Source organism: Ovis canadensis, chromosome 9 (genome assembly GCF_042477335.2).
Source record: "Ovis canadensis isolate MfBH-ARS-UI-01 breed Bighorn chromosome 9, ARS-UI_OviCan_v2, whole genome shotgun sequence".
Taxonomy (NCBI): domain Eukaryota; kingdom Metazoa; phylum Chordata; class Mammalia; order Artiodactyla; family Bovidae; genus Ovis; species Ovis canadensis.
The window spans coordinates 55,570,381-55,590,000 of NC_091253.1; the positions used below are offsets into that span (position 1 = coordinate 55,570,381).

Sequence of the window (19,620 nt, forward strand, 5' to 3'; positions counted from 1 at the left end):
CACTCAGTCATGTCTGACTCCTTGTGACCCCATGAATTACAGCACACCAGGCCTCCCTGTCCATCATCAACTCCTGGAGTTTACTCAAACTCAGGTCCATCGAGTCAGTGATGCCATCCAGCCATCTCATCCTCTGTCGTCCCCTTCTCCTCCTGCCCCCCAATCCCTCCCAGCATCAGGGTCTTTTCCAATGAGTCAGCTCTTCACATGAGGTGGCCAAAGTACTGGAGTTTCAGCTTTAGCATCAGTCCTTCCAATGAACACCCAGGACTAATTCCTTTAGGATGGACTGGTTGGACCTCCTTGCAGTCCAAGGGACTCTCAAGAGTTTTCTCCAACACCACAGTTCAAAAGCATCAATTCTTAAGCGTACAGCATTCTTTATAGTCCAACTCTCATATCCATACATGACCACTGGAAAAACCATAGCCTTGACTAGATGGACCTTTGTTGGCAAAGTAATGTCTCTGTTTTTGAATATGCTATCTAGGTTGGTCATAACTTTCCTTCCAAGGAGTAAGCGTCTTTTAATTTCATGGCTGCAATCACCACCTGCAGTGATTTTGAAGCCCCCCAAAATAAAGTCTGACACTGTTTCCACTGTTTCCAGCAGCTCTCAAATCTTGCTGGACAGATGTCATCAGGTCTTCCTGTCCAAAGTGTTGGAAGGTGTTCCTTAGCTGGGCTCTAGTTCTATTTGCTGGGATTCCCCATCTGTTGTTTTCCATATTTTGTGGCTTTACCATCTGAACGTTTCTTTCTTTCTTTTTTAACCTTTTGGCTACTTCTGAAGAAAACATTGGAAAGGATTCCTTTGAGTAACTTCTTCAACTTTCTGACTTTGTGTAGAAAAAATGGAGTTGTCAAAGGCTATTTATTATTTCTTGAATAGTCTCAGTCCTTTTTACTTCAGGCTAATGCCTTTGCCAACTACCTCAAATAATTTTTGTGTTTCTGGGGTATTTGATTCAGAGAGTAAGTTAACATTTCAAAGTTGCACAGGCCAAAACTGGTTCTGAAGCTGTAAATATGTTTATGGACTTTTTTTCCCTAAAAACATATGTCTTTCCTTAATCCTCTTAGTGCAAATATAGGCTTAACGTTTAATAGTATTACTGTTAATTTTCATTCTTATACTTCAAATGATATTAAATTGTGGCGGATAAATATGACTTTTCAGTAATTGCAAGTCATTAATTTGACTGCATGATTTCACAGCTGAAAGCTTTGATTTCCTAGCTTTGGGAATATAAATACAGAAGGATATCAGATCAGTTTCTATCTTATGCAAACACTAAAAATTATTTGCTACATTTTCATGAAGGTTGGGGACTCAATATCAAGATATCTAACTATTTTCTGTCACTTATTATCACTTGGATAAATTTCACTAAATATGTCTAAATCATAGTTCACATGTTTTTGGTGTATTGGTATATTAATTAATACTACATTGTATATATTTTAATATTGTATTTGTAAAATATTTGGGGAAATTGTAAAGATTCAGTTTATCAGATCTGAATTTTAAGGAATTATTCGAGTCTTGTAATATTGCAAATTATAAGCTTGTTTCTCAGATTAAGATATTTTAAAATATATTTTTTCTTATTATAAGTACATATTTATAATAGAATATTGAAAAGACATGCAGATGCCAAAAGAAGGATTAATAATTACCTGTAGTCCCTCCATTCAGATAAAAACCATTAAATTTTGGTGTTACCATTGTGTTTTCCAGTAAATCAAGCAGTGTCTGGCACATAGTGAATCATAATAAATATAAAAGAATGGATAAATGAAGGAATTAGTCTATGAATGATGAATTGATGGTTTATAGTAGAAACCCATCTTGTTTGTCATTTTTTTATTGAAAGTGCCTGACTTTAAGCTTTGATTGCCGAGGCATCTACTTCAAAGGCGATGTCCATGGAGTTTCCCAGGCAAGAATACTGGGGTTGGCTGCCATTTCTTTCTCCAGGGGATCCTCTCAACCTAGGGATTAAAGCCAGGTCTCCTGAAATGCAGGCAGATTCTTTACCGATTGAGCTGCCAAGCATGCCTACTTCAAGGGTAGCTATCACTAATAAATATATTTCAGAGATCCAGGTCCCACCCCCACCTTGTAGCTCCTTTGTCTTAGAGGTGTTACTTGATTTTAATAACCTGATGATTCTTTTTTTTTTTCACCTGGCCACTTAGTTTTTCTCTTCCCACTTTACATTTCTACTCTCTCTTTTAAATTTGCCAGTGAAGAATGAGCCCATAAAAACCCATAGCCCCCTCCTTTAACCCCAGTAAAAGCAGAAACCCAGGCCCATGCGTGCTCTCTTTCATTCTCCCTCTGTGTGGTACCAGGTGTACTGTGTAACTCAAGATTCTGTTAAGTCATCAGTTCAGTTCAGTCGCTCAGTTGTGTCCAACTCTTTGTGATCCCATGGACTACAGCATGCCAGGCTTCTCTGTTGTCCATCACAAACTCTCAGAACTTGCTCAAACTCATGTCTATCGAGTTGGGGATGCCATCCAACCATCTCATCCTCTGTTGTCCCCTTCTCCTCCTGCCTTCAATCTTTCCCAGCATTGGAGTCTTTTCCAATGAGTCAGTTCTTCGCATCAGCTGGCCAAAGTATTGGAGTTTCAGCTTCAGCATCAGTCCTTCCAATGAATATTCGGGACTGATTTCCTTTAGGATGGACTGGTTGGATCTCCTTGCAGTCCAGGGGATTCTCAAGAGCCTTCTCCAACACCACAGTTCAAAAGCATCAATTCTTCCGTACTCAGCTTTCTTTATGGTCCATACATGACCACTGGAAAAACCATAGCTTTGACTAGACAGATCTTTGTCGGCAAAGTAATGTCTCTGCTTTTTAATATGCTGTCTACGTTGGTCATAGCTTTTCTTCCAAGGAGCAAGTGTCTTTTAATTTCATGGCTGCAGTCACCATCTGCAGGGATTTTGGAGCCCCCCCAAAATAAAATCTGTCACTGTTTCCATTGTTTCCCCATCTATTTGCCATGAAGTGATGGGACCAGATGACATGATCTTAGTTTTTTGAATGTTGAGTTTAAGCCACCTTTTTCACACTCCTCTTTCACCTTCAAGAGGCTCTTTACTTCTTCACTTTCTGCCATAAGGGTGGTCCTCTGCGTATGTGAGGTTATTGATATTTCTCCCAGCAATCTTGATTCCAGCTTGTGCTTCATCCAGCCCAGCATTTCACATAATGTACTCTGCATATAAGTTTAATAAGCAGTGTGACAATGTACAGCCTATTCATATTCCTTTCGCAATTGGAACCAGTCTGTTGTTCCATGTCCTGTTCTAACTGTTGCTTCTTGATCTGCATACAGATTTCTCAGGAGGCAGATAAGATGATCTGGTATTCCATCTCTTGAAGAATTTCCTACAGTTTGTTGTGTTCTACACAGTCAAAGGCTTTGGTGCAGTTAATAAAACACAAGTAGATGTTTTTTCTGGAACTCTCTTGCTTTTTCTATGATGCAATGGATGTTGGCAATTTGGTCTCTGGTTCTTCTGCCTTTTCTAAATCTGGCTTGAACATCTGGAAGTTCATGGTTCACGTACTGTTGAAGCCTGGCTTGGAGAATTTTGAGCATTCCTTTGCTAGCATGTGAGATGAGTGAAATTGTGTGGTAGTTTGAACATTCTTTGGCATTGCCCTTCTTTGGGATTGGAATGAAGACTGACCTTTTCCGGTCCTGTGGCCACTGCTGGGTTTTCCAGATTTGCTGGCATATTGAGTGCAGTACTTTCACAGCATCATTTTTGTAGGATTTGGAAATGCTCAACTGGAATTCCATCACTTCCACTAGCTTTGTTTGTAGTGTTGCTTCCTAAAGCCACACAAAGATGTTTCTGTAAGTCTTTCTGTAAGTTCTGTAATAAACCTTTATTTTTTCAAGTTGCCTGGTGATTATTGCTGAAGAGTATCTTGCACTTATACTAAGAATCACAAGGGCTGGTTCAATAACAGCATTAGTTATTGGTAGGCTGAAACTGGCACATGAAGATATACCCATATGAATTTTTTAAACAGAAATTAGATCTTACAATAGATATTGCCTTTTAATCTACTTTGTTTCCCTACTGAGGTATCCCTAGCAGTTGCATGTCTTTGGTATTCATTTTAAAGTATTAAATGATGTAAATATTTAAAATATCATTCTGAGGGTCACATCATATCCTAGTTTATGAAAAAAGATCATGTTAGCATTTTTTAAAATTAGCATAGCATGCCTGTCATTGATGCTGCTCTGCTTCCAACCTCTACTGGATTTCTCTAAGTGTTAGTTGCTCTGTCGTGGCTGACTCTGTGACCCTATGAACTATAGCCCACCAGGCTTCTCTGTTCATGAGATTCTCCAGGCAAGAATACTGGAGTGGGTTGCCATTTCCTTTTCCAAGGGATCTTCCCAACCCAGGGATTGAACCTGGGTCTCCTGCATTGCAGGCAGATTCTTTACCGTCTGAGCCACCAGAGAAGCCCCTGGATTTCTAGAAGTCCAAAATGCTTTGCAGTTGGAGGCAATGTATCCTTCTAACCCTAACTCTCCTGGACTTTGACTCTACCTCAATTTCTTCCAATTTGAGAAATTATGCATCATTTTCTAACACCACCAAGCTCTTTCACTATGTGGGCCTTCCCATACACTCCTCCTTGTGTTGCAAATGCTAATCCTCCCCCTCTTCCATCTTGAGAACAAACACACAGCCTAAGAAATTCAAATCAAAGATTTCATTCCTGGATCCTTTACCAAAATGGCCTTCATGAGTGGGCACCAATCCTATAGAGGAAGTCATCTGTAAAGATGGAAAGAACTGAACTTTTATGTCAATTCAGAAAGAAAGGGAAAAAAAGGAACATTTTGATTTGAAGAAGCAGTTTAAAATCTAGACAAGAATATTTCCCTATCACCCTTTTCATGGCAATATGTTATCTAAGGCACAGAAATTCTTTTCTTCTCTTCAGGAAACCATGGCATTTAGTTCTTCTCTTCTGAGACCTCGTGTGATTGGAGAGTGGATTGGTCGAGAAGAGAATGATGCTGACCCACTGGCTGCTGAAATGCTACAGCCCCCATTTCCCAGAAGTAAAAATGAACAATGGGAAAATGAAGATAGTAGCTCTAGCCCTGCAGGAAGGTGAGATGAGATGTCTTCTAAGATTCTGAACACTTCCATCATTTCAGACAAAAGGGCAACCACATGCATGATTGTGATGAGATAACTCTTAGCAATTTTATATAGAATATTATATCACATATAAGATAATTAATTTCTCTTTTTTAAAATTAGAGTTTTCTCAGATTTGCTTTTAGATTTGGTTTTGATTTTTTGCTTTACATCTAGCAAGCTTATAATTTCTTTGCTACCAAAACCAAATAGAAAAATAATTACAAAGACATAAACTGTCGGTCAAGACCTACTGTAATATTGGACAAGACCGGCTTATTATTAGGGTGAGGGTTAAGATTGGAGAGGGAAGACTTCTGATTTACCAGAGAGATCTAGTTATTCAGCAAGAAGAAAACTATTAAATATATGTTAGACTATGGTGGTTCAGTTGCTAAGTCATGTCCAACTCTTGTTACCCCATGGACTGTAGCCCGCCAGGCTCTTCTGTCCATGGGATTTTCCAGGTAAGAATATTGGAGTGAGTTGCCATTTCCTTCTCCAGGGGATCTTCCTGACCCTGGGATTGAGCCCAAGTATGAAAGACTATACAAGGTGGAATTAGATGGAATGTATATAGAGAAACCTTGGTTTAGAACCATTTGAATTTAGAGTTGATAACTATGATTGAATATAATTATTTACATTCTCTACAGTTTAACTTTTGAAATGATTTTGAAACTATTATAATTTGTGGATTTGAAAGGCCCTGATTTATTTCACTCAATCCTATGATGCTCAAAATGGTTTCAGAAGATTTGCCCTAAGTTTCCATGTACTGGTGTGCATGCATGCTAAGCTGCTTCAATGTGTCTGACTCTTTGCGATGCTATGGACTATAGCCCACCAGGTTCCTCTGTCCATGGAATTCTCCAGGCAAGAATACTGGAGTGGGTTGCCATTTCTTTCTCCAGGGGATCTTTCTGACCCAGTCATCAATGTTGCGTCTCTTTATGTCTCCTGCATTGGAAAGCAGTTCTTTACTACTCAGAAGCCCCCTCTATATATTAGTAGAAGTCAGATAATTTTGGAAAGTCTAGATAATATTTTTTAGAAAAAGTTTTTCAGTGTAACTATTTCTTGTAGTACTAACTGCAGTGAGTAAAATTTGAAATGAAAATGAAAACTTCTATGAGGAAGTTGGAATGAAAAAGCATTATCGAGGCATGGCTTACATAAGATTGAGGGAAAATACTCATGGACTGAAATGTGACAGGAACTTAAGCTTTCTGTGAGTGTTGCTAGCTGAGCACCACAGAAGAGTTTTTCCTGTGCATAGCATAGCCACAGTAACTTTGTGTTTCCTACATTAAATTTAGCAGCAACCGATAACCATTCTTTCTCAAGGAGAAAATTGTATTTTCTACAATGTAATAGCTTTCAGGGGTTTTTTACTTTGACTTATCAGTTGGTTAGAGGGAAGGAAATTCAGAATACTCGTTTAATGTGCTTCAGGCATATAGAAAATTGATTCTGTTTCCATGAGAAATAACTTTTAAATTATTTAAATAGTTGAAGTGTACTGTATAGGGAGAAGAAAACCATTTCTAAAAATCCATTTACCTTCTTTCATGAAATGTCAGATCAATTTCACCTGTCAATGAGGGTAATTTTATTTTTAACACTAGACATATGAAACACACTAGACCTTTATCTTTATTCATTGCTAGATCTTTAGTTCTTAAATATAAAATAGAGAAATGTCAATTTTCATTGTGCTTTCATTTAGTCATAATAATAAATAGGAGCTATTTATTGCAAATGTTAGTCCTTCTATTTTCTTCCTAGCTTCAGTGAGCTTTTATTTCCTCTTGAATATCCAATAAAGGAGACTTTCTCTTGCAATCCTACTAATATCCACTACCCAGAAAACTCAGGCCATGGAGCTCTCGCTCAAATATTTGTTTTGAAAGCTTGTTTTCACTTTTATTTTTCTCTATCTTTAAATAATGAGTTGCTATATTACCTCTATCTTTAAATAATGAGTTGATATATTACCTTTGAAACGAAGGAAGTGGTGAAAATCCTACTCTTTTGAACTAAATTTAAAGAGTAGCAATAAAGTTATGGGTTAGAAACTATATTCCATCATGTAACATAAAACCAGGATTTCTGAATTTATGCCAGGAGCTTACACAGCCCTAAATTTGACTTGAATGAATAAAAATAGATTGGGGAGCAATTTCCTAGTGACTCAAGAGTCTGTTGCTAGAGTATTAGCTTTTGCCCTTGAATAGTAATGACCTTGTCTTATAACTTGTCTTAAAAATTAGCTTGTCTTAAAAATATAACTTGTATTAAAAATTAGCAGACTAATTACATTCTAGACTCCTGAAAGAGAAGACTTAATTTTTAAGGATGACTTCTGTTTTTCTCTCCCCCACTGGACCTCCTACATTGCCATTGTCAGTAGACATCTGCTATGTGAGTGAAGGAGGCACAGAAGACTGTGAGTAGACATCTAATAAATAAAAGTTATTTATATGAAGGATTGTTCATAGTCTATCTTAACATTTTATCTCTTTTCCTATTATGGATTCCCCTCCTGTTAATTGTTCAGGTCTTATTTGAATGGTTGTTATTACAACACCCGATCCTTAGTACATCGCTAATTTTCCCTCTCATTCAGAACAATACAGATATAATAGGCTGGACTTTCATCATTAGATTAGACAGGATTAAATAAATTGTGCAGTAAACCATTGAGAGTCTTATGAATAGACTCTAACCCACCATATTTTCCTGGAACTTTTAAAAAATGATACACTTTGCCTGAACTTTTTCCTTAGGTCCTACAAATACAGCATTGTGTGAAGAGGGTAAACAACTTTAGTATACATAGCTGTCATCTGAAAGGTTAAGTGCCGGTTAAAATGAAGGCAGTTATGAGGGCAATATAGAGAAACTAATAAAATAAGACAAGACAATGTAATTGTTAATTGTTAAGAGAGTTTAAGAAAGTAAAGCATCTGAATAAGAAAACAGAAGAAAGAGTCGTAAGAGAGCGGTGAATGTGTTAGGGGACGATTGCATGCTTTCTGCGATTGTCATGTGCTACCATTTGACATTGGTTGCTGTGGCTTGTCTAGGTGTTTCGTGGGAAGCATATATATTCCTTGCACATTTAGAGTTATTAAAAATAATCACACATTGATAATATAAATGTAAATAAAAATTGAGTTAATAAACTTATATACTTATATTTTGAGCCATCTTAATTAGAATTTTTAATAGCTGATAATAGACTTCCTAAAATTACTTGCTAAATTATAATTGAATTTTTAAATAGGCTTATCAAGCCTTGAAAGCCTAATGAAGCTCCTCTAAGATGAACCACTTTATTAAAGTAAGAATAACATCAATAAATATTATAGATCTTATAAATTGACTTTATTCATTGCATGCATTGTTATCAGATGTAAGTATGCCATAAAATGAATAGAAAATTTTATAACCTGGAAACATATATTAAATATTGAAAGCTAAATTCACTTCCCACAAGCAGTGCTCCTTTTCATTAAAGCTCATAACTGCTTCTGATATATTTGTTAACAAACCCTAGAAATGTTCCCCTGTCTTAGAGCTTCTCTGTTGGCAGCTAGAAAGAAACAACAAACAAGCAAATATATTAATTTACACCATAAATTCAAGTAGTGATAAGAGGTATGATGGAAAATAACCAGAACAAGAAAGAAGAAAATGGATGGAGGGCAATTTTTGAAAAAAGAAGTCAAGAATAAAGAAATAATCATAAAATTGTCTAATTTTGGCTGTTGTGGGCATGTTAGAAAATGTATAACACATGTTGCAGAGACCACATCAAACTTAGTAATTTATTTGCTATTCTCTAATATTCTCACTTGCAGACTTTTAGCATAAAGAATAGTGATTAATAAAAGTGATTTTTCCAAAGTAATTAAAAAACAGAAATCTTAAAAATATCTAAAACATACAAAAATTGCACTTAATAACTCACAAATTTCTCTTTAAAACCAAAAAAGTATATAACTCTCATATATTTCAGAATGTTGATGAGGTAATTTTAATATATTAAAAATTTGCTCTCATTTAAGAATGTACTCATTTATTTAGTTAGGAAATACTTACCCTGATTCAAATAGTCATTTTATGAAACATATTGCTGGTTGTCTTTGGACTCATAGACTGATGGACTCGTTATTAGACAGCTTTTTGGATTCAATCTGCGTCTCGTTCTGGTAGCATACCACCGTCTTCATGACCAAATCATGAGACCAAAGAAAACACTCGCTTCACCGTTCATGAAATGGTCTTGGGCATTGTCAGCTGATGAATGGCTGGTTACACATTTGTTACCTGCTGCTTGTTTCTCATTATTCACATTCCAATCTATTCGTTTGTTTTTCGTTTCACTACCTATCTTTCCATTTCCCTGGATTCTCACATCTCTCAAGTTGGAGGACTCATATTACATCTACTTAAATTAATTCTTATTTTATTAGAAAATATGAGATTCAAAAAGAAAGTGTGAATTTGTTAAATATTTATTGAGTATTAATTAACACAAGGTAATGTGCTAGGTACTGGGCGAGACCAATATGGAAACAAAAATTGTAGACTCCAAGTATTGGGTTGACCAGAAAGTTTGTATAGGTTTTCCCATAAGATGTTATGGAAAAGCAATACTTGCTTTAAAGTGAGGAGAATGGCAAGGACATATGTCTTATTTCTGCAGCTCAGTGCACACAATACTTGGTACATAGCAAGCAGTTAATAAATGTCTTGCTAAATAAATGATAAAAATATTACATTTAGACATACAAAGAAAAAAAGAGGTCTTTTGCATAAATCAAAATGCAGCAATTGAGGGTGAAACTTTTTGTGATCTCTTCAACAACTTGGGCCTTAATACAAAGAGAACCTTTTAATTTCTGATTAAGAGTCAAGACAAAGGGCACAGATTTTCTTTCTAAGCTTCAGTGGTGAACTAAACAAGCTTAGCAGATAGCTCAAGAGAGGAATCATCCAGTTTTCCTACAAAAGAGACCACGCAGGGCGAGAAAAGTCTGATACTTACCAACCTGTGTTCACAATCAGAATGTAAAATAAAAGGGAGCAAGGTTAAACCCCCTGAAAGAGTAGGGCCAGGAGGAAGAGAGCAGATATCAAAAGGCAGACCATCCAGTGGGAGGAGGTAGAGGGGATGGCCACTTTCAATTGTCCTTTTCCAGGTGATCCTTGTTTAGAACTTATGTGTTAGACCAAAGCAAAGTGGAGTCCTGGAGTATATTAATGGGCTTTCCCACATGGCTCAGTGGTAAAGCAGAGAAGGCAATGGCACCCCACTCCAGTACTCTTGCTTGGAAAATCCCATGGATGGAGGAGCCTGGTAGGCTGCAGTCCATGGGGTCGCTAAGAGTCGGACACGACTGAGAGACGTCACTTTCACTTTTCACTTTCATGCGTTGGAGAAGCAAATGGCAACCCACTCCAGCGTTCTTGCCTGGAGAATCCCAGGGGTGGGGGAGCGTGATAGGCTTCCGTCTGTGGGGTTGCAGAGTCGGACACGACTGAAGCAACTTAGTAGCAGCAGCAGTAGTGGTAAAGAATCTGCCTGCAGGTTTGATCCCTGGGTCGGAAAGATGCCCTGGAGGAGGAAATGGCAACCCACTCCAGTATTCCTGCCTGGAAAATTCCATGGACAGGGTAGTCTGGTGGTCCACGAGGTCCATGAGGTCGCAAAAAATGGACATGACTTACTGACTAAACAACAACAATATATATAGTCGTTATACATTTAGAGTTTTTATTTTATTAGAAAATCTACAAACGAATTTTCACTAGATTATTCTGCTAATATATGCATAGATTTGCAAAGCAAAATAATCTAGTGAAAATATGTTTGTAGATTTTCTTTAGTTACCACAGCTAACTGATAATGTCATCATCATTGGAAATTGACATGGAACTATTTCTTCAGCTTAAAGGTGGAGCTCAAGACTAAAGGACTAAAACAGCAGCAACAGCAACACAAGAAACTTCTGGCAGCCATGCTTTCTCAAGATTCTTTTGAGTCTGTCCATAGTCCCACCCCATCTGTAACAGAAGAAGATATTGATAATGAAGATGATGCAATGGAATTGCTGGGTAATTTTAAAAATTAATAATTTCTCTTTTTCTTCTCTGGCATTGTAAAAGTGTGTAGTGGTTTAGAAATTTTAAAGGTTTTGAGTGGTTTTGTCATAGGGGAAAGAAACCACTTAACACACACTTTTCATTAGACTTTCATGGAGTTGCATGTGAGAATTAAGTTGAAATCTACTCAGCATGTAAAATATTTATCAGACTGTATTTTGTGCTTTGTATAGGCAGCACTTACCTTCTCCCTGCTTATCTTTATTCTCTGCACAATTGTGATACAAATTCAGGTCTGTCTGCTTTATTCTCTGATTATTACTGCCTTGATCACATCTTCTGTCTATACAATATATCCAGAGTACCTATTTCAGAGTTCATTCCAAGCTGTCTCCCTATTGTTTCAAAAAACAATAGAAAAAGCAAGTTAAACTTGAAGGGGAAGATAGTAAATTAATGTTTGTATGTCTTCCATAAACGACAGGAAAGTTTGCAGAGATTTCAGTGTTTTTATAGTCTTGTTACTTTTATGGAAACCTTATTGATGTTGTATATATGGGAAGTCCTTTTGTATCTTTTAATGAAGTAGATGTCTATTTTTGTTTCATCAGAAATCTCTGCATAGTAGTTTGTTTTTTAATTGAAATTGCTTTTGTAAAACCATATTTTCAAAGAAAGAAATGAAATTTTATTTCAGAGTGAATGATCAACATATAAAACAGGGTTTTCATTTCAGTGATGTTATCTATTATATTCTAAATAATTTGGACAATTTTCAAATATTTTGTAACATTATACTAGGAAATGAAAAAATGATAGAAATCATTTGAATTTTTCAAATAAGTTTTACATATAGAAAAAGGACCCCCAGAAATCTACAGATTTTTAAAAAGATTTTTTTCTAAACTAGCTTCCTGGGTATTAAGTGTTTAGGGGAGTAAATTATATTATTATAATAAATGATATAGGTCTCCAAGGATAGGCTTACAAGGTGTTATTTAGTTAGTGATGGCAGGTTCACTGATGTTGTCTGATGTTATAATAACTGCATTCATTCCAAAATTGAGAAGACTGTGTCATGGCATTTTCACTTCATGCTGTCCATCTTTTTTTTTTTTTTAAAGAACTGTTAAGTTTCGTTGTATTTTTTAAGGGATCTCATCTCCCACCAGATGTGCCAGATGCGGTGGCTGTACCTTCATCCAGCTTCTGTTCAGCAAACGTTTACTGAATGCTAGGCACTGAGCTTAGTCCTGGGGATGTAAAAATAATTGTGGTTTCTGTGTATGTTCCAGTGTTCAAAATGAAAATACAAGTACATCACTCAGTTTTCACTACAGGTGCTAATTTGGTTAAGCACAGAGTCGTACATAGGAATAGCATCCATTGCGGAAGTAGGGGCCAGTGATCAAGGAATGCTTTCTGGAGAGACTTGTTCCTCTGCTAAGTCCCGGAGGATAGGTGGGTGGAGTTTGGCAGGCAGAGTGTGGTCCTGACCCTTGCAGGTTTGCTGATGCAGGAATGGATTCTTGTGCTCCATGACACTGCCTTTATGTTGTTCTTTTGCCCTCATCAGTAGCAGTGAAGGGGGCAAGTCTGGAATAGTGACTGTTATGGATGTGGCCTGTGTGACATCAGTGTTGATGTATCGGTATGTGGATAATCGGTTGTACAGATATCCTTCTGTCTCATCCCTTTGCTTTAAATGACAGCTCATGGTCAGTTGATAGCCATATGAAGGCAGTTTTACTCTATCTTGCAGAAAGTATCTTTTGAAGAAATCCAGGCATTCTCTGAATCGCTCTGAGATTCCTGAGAACCTCAGGAATGTCTTATCAGAGTGGTTGTTGTTCAGTTGCTCAGTCGTGTCTGACTCTTTGCAACCCCATGCCCTGAGGCCCACCAGGCTCCTCTGTACAGGGATTTCCCAGGCAAGAATACTGCAGTGGCTTAGGAACTCATCTTGCTTCAGTAACACCAACGGATTCTTTAAGGAGACTCAGGCGTCCACTCAGTATTGGCATCCCTATATTTCAGCTCTGCTATTCTGAAGTTTCTAGTCTCCCAAGATGAAGACCAAAGGATTGGGTTTTGGAGACTTCCTAATGTGAGCAATTAATAGCTGGGTCTCCGGTTGTTTTTTTTTTTTTTTTTTTTTTTACTTAGACACTTTAGCCTGTGGTCTGACAAATTTAAGAATGAGAGGTAGTTGGAGGTTTAGACTTTTCTCCTGAAATCTGCATATGTCAGCACAGGCAGATGGTGGTTTACTAACACTTGTCTCTAGGTTATGAGATTTCTCTGCGATAATATAGAATACTCCAGGCACACTTGGATGTCCCCTAAAATAATGCCATATACAACCCTGTTGCCTAGCTGTCTCAGTGAACAAAGGTCATAATACAGAAAACTCTATCAGCAGATTATTGTGCCCAGAGACTTCATCAATTAAGTAAAATGTTCTTTGAATATGAAATATATTTGTCTCTAAGGCCCTAATATTCCTACTCATTAATATTATTCTATTATTTAGAAATATTTATTTAAAATGTAGACTCAAAGTTTTTTTCCAAAGTAGTATATGTAGGTTCATGACTTATAATGTTAGTTATGCCTTTAACTAATGTAGTGAATGACTCCATCTCTTACATGAAATCAAAAAGATGTCCATGAATAATTTCAGTTAGTGAAGGAGCTAAGAATTTTTCAGCCATGATACAGTAGTAGATAAATATGTGAAGTACAGGTATGAAATAAAATGGTTATTAAATTACTCAGTTTTAAGAACTGCGTCTTCAGTAGGTTTGTGCATTCCACTGGATTTTAAATCCTACACCAATCAATTGATGCAACATTCCTAAATCAATTTAGAAACTCTATAGTATCTATCTTCCTAGTCCTTTTAATATTAGATTTGTATCTTGTTTATTATTAAAGAATTTTGAGATAATCATTTTGAAACTCTGATTCTAGAAAAACATAAGTGAAGTGATAGTACATATTTGAGGAAAATATAAATACCAAGTTCTTGAACTTGTTTGAAATCGAATTTTAGCATGTGAAATCATTGTAAACTACAAGAGACACATCTGGTATTTAAAATATCTTTTTGAATCTACAGCATTGTTTAGAATGAATTTACTATAGCCTATGTGTTTTACGGGTTTAACTTATGATTGTTAACTATACTGTAACTGGCTGAAAGTTTTATTTATTATGCGTGGGAAGCAGTCTATACACTTTGTGCGCTGATAAATAAGTAAAAAACATAGTTTTTAGTCAATGTTAATATAAGAGAAGATTATTCCTAAGTAAAAACTTGTTGTTTTGAAGGGAAAAAAACTTTTAATTGAATTAGTAGAACTTATTAAGAGTAAATTATCGGCCCTTGTTTTGTTTGTTAAGGAATCTATTATTATTAATATATGCTAATATTTAATTCTTCACAGTTGTGTATTTGTGAATTTCTTTTCTAAGTGTACTAGACAAGTGAAAATATAAAACAATACCTATAATTTTAAGGAGATTATATTCTATAATTACTTAAAATGCTATTTAAAAACTCATGATATAAAAGTAGCTTTTAGTATGGAATTAAGATATAGAAGTGTGTGTGCTCAGCTGTGTCTGACTCTTTGCCACCCTATGCTCTGTAGCCCACTAGACTCCTCTGTCCTAGGGGTTTTCTCAGGCAAGAATACTGGAGTGGGTTGCCATTACCTCCTTCAAGAGATCTTTCTGACCCAGAGACCAAACCCATGTCTCTTGTGTTTCCTGCATTGGCAGGTGGACTCTTTACCACTATGCCACCTGGAAAGCCTGGGATTAATATATAGCAGAGAATAAAATATCCAAACTTGTGAAATTTTAAGATATAACAATTTTAAGCAACTCTGAAGTTGGTGCTGTAATTATAGAAAAGGTTGAATAAGATATCTGCCAATTCATCTCAAATTAAGTAGTTTTCAACTTCAAATATAAGATGTTGTCAAATATTTCAATAATTATGCTAGAATTGATCACAATGAATAGAATGAGGAAGAATATTCACATTATTTTTAGAGTTATTAAAGTGAATAACTTTTCAAAAGTGGTGAAACAAATACCTGTATATTTTACTCCATTCATTTGCATACAAGATTTGAGGAACCTCATTAGTTTAAAAGATATTTCATCTTATAAATGTGAGTCTATTTTCATTATATTACTTGGAATTTTCATTTTATTTTTGATGGGACTTTCATTGCAGTTATGTGTTTGATTATTCTGTATATAATTTATCCTCATTTTAAATGTCATCAGAACTTTTTGAAAGCTACTTTTTTGCACATTTTAGTATGGTATTACTTTAAAAAGCTTTTTCTTAGATTTTTCTCTGAATTGATGATGAGGCAAATATCTAAAAATCACTTTCCAGAGAGGCTAAAAAAGAAAAACAGCTTTAGTCATGCTTTATAGTTCCTGGTCTTAGCTTATATATAATCATATCAAAATTAAAACTGTTTTGCTGAAAACAAGGTGATTGCAAATATATTTTATTTATTTTAAATTTAATAATTAAAACCAGGTATAATTATTCTGGTATTCTTTGCAGAATACAGTAATTGAATTTCTAAAATTCATTTGGGAGTATCTTGCCAAATTATGTAAGATAGAAACTTAATTTTCTGGAAGGACTTATTTGTCAAAAGTTTGACAAATTATTATTTTTTTAATTGGATGCTTCTTAAAACAGACCATTCATATTTGCAGAATAAAAACATGCATTTCAATTAATGAGAAATGGATACTATCACTCATTGATGTTAAAGGAAAAAATGGAGAGGGCCTTTAAATGTTTAAAAAAGGATATGTCTACCTATCTCTATACCTGTATCTTAATAATCTAAAGCATATGATATAGTCTAAATCACAGAGGGACATTCTTTAAAACTTCATTTCTTTTGCATATTGATTGTTGGGAACATCAGGATGTCAGAAAACTTATAATTTTAAAATGATATTATTCGTAGAAATTTTTAAAAAAAAAGTATCAGGACTTTCCAAAATTATATTTATGGATCTTTTAATACTATCTACAAGATTGCTTTAAATATGGTTTAGAAATTAATTCAGCATATACAAAAGTAACTTAATACAGAATTAGTACATATTTGAGATTAAAATATCCAAATTAGTGGATGTTAAGACAGCAATTTTGAGCACTTCTGAAGTTAGTACTCTAAATTTAGCACATACTAAATAAAATACCTTCCACACCTCTCAATTTAAGTAGCTCTCATTTAAAAATATTAGATAGTCTCAAAAATGCCAGTAATTACACTGGCAATATTAACCAAACCTTATAGAAAATTGGCACATATCGTTTTAAATGTTCACTAAATTAATTAGTACAATTGAAGAGCTAAGATGCATGTACACAGATGTGTGAAAATCTTTTTCACATGCTGAATAATAAAGATTTCCTCCTGTTACGCCATGGAATATATTGTAAAAGAAATTCCATGAAATACTTCTGCTATAGAGTTTGTCCTGTGTTTCTGAATTCTGACTTCATCTTGCTTTTGTACCATCATTGGCTGCACAAATGCCAAGTGAGCTTGGTTTAAAGTGTAACCTGAGTGGGGTTAATAGCACAGTCCTTGTCTTTCTGGATTATAGTGAAAACATTTGAGAAAATCCACTGAGACACATTCTTCCATTCAGCAACTAGCACACATCTGGTATGTGAACAGTGCTAGTACATATTAATAAACAGCACTAAGAATATTGTGCCCTCTGTGGAAATGGCAACCCATTCCAGTATTCTTGCCTGGAAAATTCCATGGAGAGAGAAACCTGACAGGCTGTGGTCTGTGGGGTTGCAGGGAGTCGGACACGACTGAGCAACTAACACTAACTTCTGTAGGCTGTGAAAGAAGAGTGAATCTAGTGAATATTGGCATCTACATAGAAATCAAATATCCTGTAGAACTTTGCTTTATCTCTCAATGAGTCCATTAATTCATTCATAGGATTGTTAACGTTTCCACTGACAGTGACTCTGCACATTCTTGGGAGTTCAGATTTGCACAAATGCAGATATGTTTCATAAACTCGACTCTTCGGGGATGATTCTTAAGACTTGTTTTGCTTAAAAATCATTTGAGAAGCTTATTAAATGCCAAGTCCTGTGGCTTTTATCCCCAATTTTTGTTTCATTAGATTTGGATACAGCCCATGACTCAACGTTTTTCAACATAATTGCCCTTCCTGCCATCTTGCAAGAGATTCTGTTGCAGGTGTTGTTCAGAACATATAGTGAGGAACTCTAATCTTAGTGTGTGAAGTCAAAGTGTTAGTCACTCAGTCATGTCTGACATTTTGTGACACAATGGACTGTAGCCCACCAACCTTCTCTTCCATGAGATTTCCCCTGCAAAAATACTGGAGTGGGTTGCCATTTCCATGTCCAGGGGATCTTCCAGACAAAGGGACTGAACCCCAGTCTTCTGCATTGTAGGTGGATTCTTTACTGTCTGAGCACCCAAGGAAGCCCATATGGTCAATGTATTCTTTTGTTTGATGTGATATATCCTGAGGCAAGAGGAATAAAATATTAGAAAGTCTAACTTTTACAACAGAAAGTACATGGAATAGAGGTATCTGAGGTAACCAAATTCTTTTGAACAGTTTCCTGGAGATAAGGAAAACTCTTGCTAAAAAGCTCTGGGTGATACAGTTTGTATTACCTTATCTCTTTCTTCCTGATATCTTATTTAGAGGAGCACTTAAAAAAATGAACTGCTTAAGGTAGAAAAATTCAGTTCAGTTAGGTTCAGTTGCTCAGTCCTGTCCAACTCTTTGAAACCCCATGGACTGCAGCACGCCAGGCTTCCCTGTCTATCACCAACTCCTGGAGCTTGCTCAAACTCTTGTCCATTGAGTCGGTGAGGCCATCCAACCATCTCATCCTCTGTCGTCCCCTTCTCCTCCTGCCTTCAATCTTTCCCAACATCAGGGTCTTTTCTAATGAGTTAGCTCCTTACATCAGGTAGTCAAAGTACTGGAGTTTCAGCTTCAGCATCAATCCTGCCAATGAATATTCAGGACTGATTTCCTTTAGGATTGATTAGTTTGATCTCCTTGCAGTCCAAGGGACTCTCCCGAGTCTTCTCCAACACCACAGTTCAAAAGCATCAATTCTTTGGTGCTCAGCTTTCTTTGTAGTCCAACTCTCACATCCATACATGACTGCTGAAAAAACCATAGCTTTGAATAGATGGGTCTTTGTCGGCAAAGTAATGTCTCTGTTTTTTAATATGCTGTCTAGGTTGGTCATAGTTTTTCATCCAAGGAGCAAGTGTCTTAATGTTATGGCTTCAGTCACCATCTGCAGTGATTTTGAAGCCACCAAAAGTTACATGTTAGGAAATGATTCTAGCATGGACCTGAGAACATGGTTCTGATGAATTTCTATCTTAACATTAACTCTTTAGGATTCTTACCTTGCTTTTGTTAGATGTGACTCACAAGTCTCCTTTGCTGCTTTCTAGAAGTACTTCTGTAATATTTGGAACTGTATTTGTATTTCATACTCTTTGCTCTTCATTTTTGTCTCTTTTCAAAAATATCAGAACATTTGTAGATGATAACTAAGGTTTGTATATAGAGATTGCCTTCTAAATAAATATAAACTTGTCTATCACCAAAAGTATATGCTATCCTACATGACTTACTTTTATAGTATTTAATGAAGAATATTGCTTTTTTCCTTTAAAAAATTTTCCAGTGGGGAAAGTAGATCAGCCTAACAGAATGAAGTCAGTAGTTTGAAAAGAAAATTTAAACCTATAAGCAAATTATTGATAATTGTCTTTCATCTTACTTGTACATCTGTGTGAAAATTCCTTTATTTGAGAGAGAGCTGCTCTTAGTATATGTATGGATTTGTTGTTGTTGTTCAGTTGATCAGTTGTGTCCAACTCTTTGCAACCCCATGGACTGCAGCACACCAGGCTTCCCTGTTCTCCCCGCCTCCTGGAGTTTGCATTGAGTGAATGATGCCATCCAACCATCTCATCCTCTGTCATCTGCTTCTCTTCTTGCTCTCAATCTTCCCTGAGCATCAGGGTCTTTTCCAATGAGTTGGCTCTTAGCATCTGGTGGCCAAAGTATTAGAGCTTCAGCTTCAGCATCAGTCCTTCCAATGAACATTTAGGATTGATTTCCTTTAGGATTGATTGGTTCGAGCTCCTTGTTATCCAAGGGACTCTCAAGAGTCTTCTCTAGCACCATAGTTCACAAGCATCAATTCCTTAGTGCTCAGC

At 36.1% G+C, this 19,620-nt stretch overlaps 1 protein-coding gene across 6 annotated transcripts in view; it reads left to right on the top strand.

The window, feature by feature from the left end:
- The window catches only part of C9H8orf34 (chromosome 9 C8orf34 homolog), a 337,664-nt gene that overhangs the window by 112,845 nt on the left and 205,199 nt on the right, over positions 1-19,620 (top strand). For all 6 annotated transcript variants that reach the window (XM_069600208.1, XM_069600210.1, XM_069600209.1 and 3 more), the window contains 2 exons: positions 4,995-5,167; positions 11,157-11,323. In XM_069600208.1, coding sequence (XP_069456309.1) covers positions 4,995-5,167; positions 11,157-11,323 — 340 coding nt within the window. The remainder of the gene's footprint in view (positions 1-4,994; positions 5,168-11,156; positions 11,324-19,620) is intronic.